This window comes from Sinocyclocheilus anshuiensis, unplaced genomic scaffold (assembly GCF_001515605.1).
Source record: "Sinocyclocheilus anshuiensis isolate Anshui unplaced genomic scaffold, SAMN03320099.WGS_v1.1 scaffold2735, whole genome shotgun sequence".
NCBI classification, from domain to species: domain Eukaryota; kingdom Metazoa; phylum Chordata; class Actinopteri; order Cypriniformes; family Cyprinidae; genus Sinocyclocheilus; species Sinocyclocheilus anshuiensis.
The window spans coordinates 33,165-37,235 of NW_015541015.1; the positions used below are offsets into that span (position 1 = coordinate 33,165).

The following is a 4,071-nucleotide window of genomic DNA, read 5'->3' on the forward strand; positions in this document are numbered from 1 at the left end:
AGCGGGCTCTGGGGCTGGAGCCGACACTGGAGCGAGCTCTGGGGCTGGAGCTGACACTGGAGCGAGCTCTGGAAGGCGCTTTTGAGGAGCAGGCACTGGGGCTGGAACCGACACTGGGGCCTCATGAACGCATGGCGGGCTTGCCATATTAATGTTTGTTGCGCTTGCCATATTAACGGCCGGTGAACTAGAGTAGGCTGCGGACGGCGGGCTGGTTCTGGCTCGGGGCAGGACGCTCTCCAGACACCGGAGGATTCCTTCCCTCTAGCTCAGTCCCGTGGGGTCTGGGAGGGAGCGGCAATTTCCATAGCCGCGGGGAAAACAAGGAAAACAAAAAAAAACTTCTCAAAAAGGCGGAAAAAAACAAACGCGAGGAAAAGTCGCCGCTCACTTTTTGTTTGATCTGGAATTCTGTCACGGGTTGCTACTGTGAGGAGCATGGAGCGAGGAACGAGGAGACCAGGAGTACAAAACAAAGGAGTTTAATTATTTTTTTCAGGGAATCACATGTAGCACAAGGAGAACAGAACGGGCTAGAACTAAATAGGGCAAATAACGAGGGGCAGACAGGTGATGGGGATAACTAATAACAAGGAACAGGTGATACTAATAATGGGAAAAGGAACTGGAAGGACCAAATAAGGACAACAGGAACTAAACGGGAACATACACGTGACAATTATCGTAGCTTCATAAAATTACGGTTGAACCATTCATGTCACATTGACTATTTAATAGTGTCCTTACTACGTTTCTGGATCTTGAACGTGGTAGCTCCCTTGCTGTCTATGCAGGGTCAGAAAGCTCTAGGATTTCATCAAAAATGTCTTAAATTGTATTCCAAAGATGAAAGAAGGTCTTACGGATTTGCAACAACATGAGGATGAGTAACTAATGACAACATTTTCATTTTTGGGTGAACTATACCTTTAAGCATTTACAGAAAAAAAGCAAACTTGAAAAAAAAAAAGAAGTTTGCAAGAGAACACAAAAAGAGATCTTTGACAGAGAATGCAAATGTTTTGTGAGTGAATGCAAAGTTTTGCCAAAAAAAAAAAAATCCTCCCATCCTGTATTTTTTATTTTTTTTCCCGACCACTATGTCCCTTTAGGGGCTCTGTAGAATCATTTACCTAACTGATTCATTGCAAAAAATAATAAAAAATCGGATTCATTCAGGAACAAAACAATACTTGTGTGCATTTCTCGGACACAATAAAGAGTTTAAATATTTCAAGTGAGGTACTTTATATTTTAAAAACAATGCCCTGCAAGAGCTGGCACCTACAGGGTTTTGCTGTAGATGAAGTGCATTGACCTCCGTGTGTGGATCTCCATGTCATGTCAAATCAAATCCATCACCTTTGTTATTGCTGTTTGGGTTATTGGGTGGAGGATGTCTGAAGGGGAATTGTTGGTATTGCCATTGACCTCTTAAGACTACAGGTGATAACTCTCTACACACATACATGCACAGTCATTTTGGCAGATACAAATGGATGATAATCTTCTGTAGTATTTTTTACAAAGTTGTGTGTTTTATAATTTTTCATTTTTTTTTGTCTTACATGAAGAGAAGGTAACAAGAATGCTGCCATATTTGAATCGGACACATTTGTATTGACGGGTATGGGTTTGTGCACTCTGCAGATAATCGATGAGGAAGACACACAGTTTATGACAAACTGCCCTCCAGCAGTGACAGAAAGCACCCCACGCAGGAGGACCAGAATACAGGTGTTCTGGATAGCGCCCGCATCAGGCAGTGGCTGTGTACTGTTGAAGTAAGTGTAATAACCAGTGTTGGGGGTAATGCATTACAAGTAACGCGATTTACGTAATCTATCCTCACCTCACAGTTCTAACCAGGGTGGTATTTTAGGGGGAACCCATGCATCTATGGTTATCATAGTAATAGAACAAATTGCTTTTCTTAAAACAATTTCCAAATTGTTGATCACTTGGTATTCTAGATCAGTGTTTCCTCATCTTGGAGGACCTCACACTGCAGTCTTCCCAATTAAACACACCTGACTCAACTCATCAGCTATTTAGAATGAACTAAATATGTGCGGCTGACATTCAAAATGTGCAGTGTTGGGCATCCTCCAAGACCAGGATTGAGAAATGTGAAATAAGATATGACAAGTCCAAATATTTATGCAAAAAAATAAAATAAATTAAATGCATGCTTGATGTATATAAAGATTATATAAATGTTTTAAACCGGCTTTGTCCTTAGAACATTGAGAAGCAAGTTGAGAACATCCAGCAAACACCAAGGAGGGAACAAATGTTTTTACCTTTGGTTGAAACCTATCTGTCATAAACAAGATAATTTTGTTAAACTTTGTCCTTCTGATTTATTGTCCTTTATACTTGTAAATCTTGTTAAGCATTTTCCCACGATGTTGGTTACATCCATAGAAGGAAACATAATTGTATCTTCCTTTTATTAACTCTGAGTCAATAGAATTGGTTGTGTAATCAGCCTTAGACTGCGTGGACACTCTTAGTCAATCCATACAGAATTAGAGAGTGCGGATCATCGGTGGACGTTAATGACAGGCTACAGGTATGTAGGCAGGAAGTTGACAGAACATCGAGAGATTATAACTGTTCCATGATTCACTTGTTTTTCAGATGGAATACTATTTTAAAAAGAAGTTGTCTCATAACATTTTATAGCTCGCTGTCTGTAATGGAGGGGCCTGAGACTTAGTTTCAGCTTAAAGTTCCTCCTCTGGACATAAACTATGGAAAGGGAAAAAAAAAGTGTGTGTGTGTTTCAGTGGCTGGCAAATAAAAAATGCAGTACGAGAAAAGACAGGCGGAGTGCAGAGGACATGAAAAAGTGCAATATCAAAAAATGTAAGACATGGAAGCATCAAACCAGCATGAGTGATGGAGAGGGTGCGCTTGAGGCAGACAGGAGACGGAGAGGTGGGGAGCAGGGCAGAAGAGGTGGAGAGTGGGTAATGAGTAGAGATCTATGGCGAGGTTGCTGAACTCAGAGCTTTGCCGTGAGTGAATTCTAGAGGGGATGCTGAGAGCAGAAATGCTCCATGAAATCAAAACTTTCTCATTCTCCTATTTACTCCAAACAGTCTTGCAAGTAAAAGCAAAAAACTGAAAAACTAGCTTGACATTGCAAAATTTAAAGAGAGCAAGAAACTTTCTGTGGTGTGTCAAATTGTTTCTTCATGCCCTCCAGACCTCCCCTGCAGCTGAGATCTCATGATTAAAAACTTGATCTAAAGTAGAGACAAGTGAACTTGCAGTGCCGCTGGGTAAAGAGTCACCTGTTTATGACATTTGCCTCTGTGGAATGCTTGATTCATGGCTGTGGACAAATATTTTTTTGTATAATGATTGCTAAGCTGTATGACTGACCGTTGAAATTAGCAAAACCATGAAATCGATCAACATGAATCCACATAAGTAAATAAATATCTTCACAGTCTTTGATATATATATTATATAAGCACTGACATCATCAATAATGATTAAAAATTACAAACAGGTGCTTACAGTGATTCCTGATTCATAAAATTAAGTGAAACCATATTTTTAGTTTATCTTTGCAATATGTCACATTAGTAAACGGTGGCATACTGCAGAAGTAAAACAGGCTCCAAATGTTGTTTTATGATGATCTTAAGGTGTAATGTGGGGTTTGGTGTTTGAGTTTTTTATTTCATGTTCATGTTTTCATGTCTTTTATTTTGTAATTGTTTCATGCTGTTTGTGTCATGCTTCCCTTGCCCTCATGTATCTCTGCCTTGTGTATGTGTCATGTTCTGATTGGTAGTAGGCATTTGCGTCTATCTGCTGAAAATGCACTGCAAATGTTCCAAAGAATGCAGAATGCAAATTAAAAACATAATTTCTGCTGAAGGCAAGCAGAAATGAGGTATACATTTATCTATCTGCTTGCAGTAAATCAGCCCCGCTTGTTAAGAAAGTAAAAGTGCACACACACACACAAACATATACTGGTTTCATTGGCGTTGGCGTTATGGTGCTTCAGCGGTGGTGGTTTCCCGTGTCGAGTGGGTTGCACACATCAGG

General features: G+C 40.2%; 1 protein-coding gene across 1 annotated transcript in view; it reads left to right on the forward strand.

The window, feature by feature from the left end:
- LOC107690496 (spondin-1-like) overlaps positions 1 to 4,071 on the forward strand; it is a 57,841-nt gene that overhangs the window by 26,383 nt on the left and 27,387 nt on the right. The window contains exon 3 of the mRNA XM_016488855.1: positions 1,651 to 1,784. Within this exon, the coding sequence (XP_016344341.1) occupies positions 1,651 to 1,784 (134 nt within the window). The remainder of the gene's footprint in view (positions 1 to 1,650; positions 1,785 to 4,071) is intronic.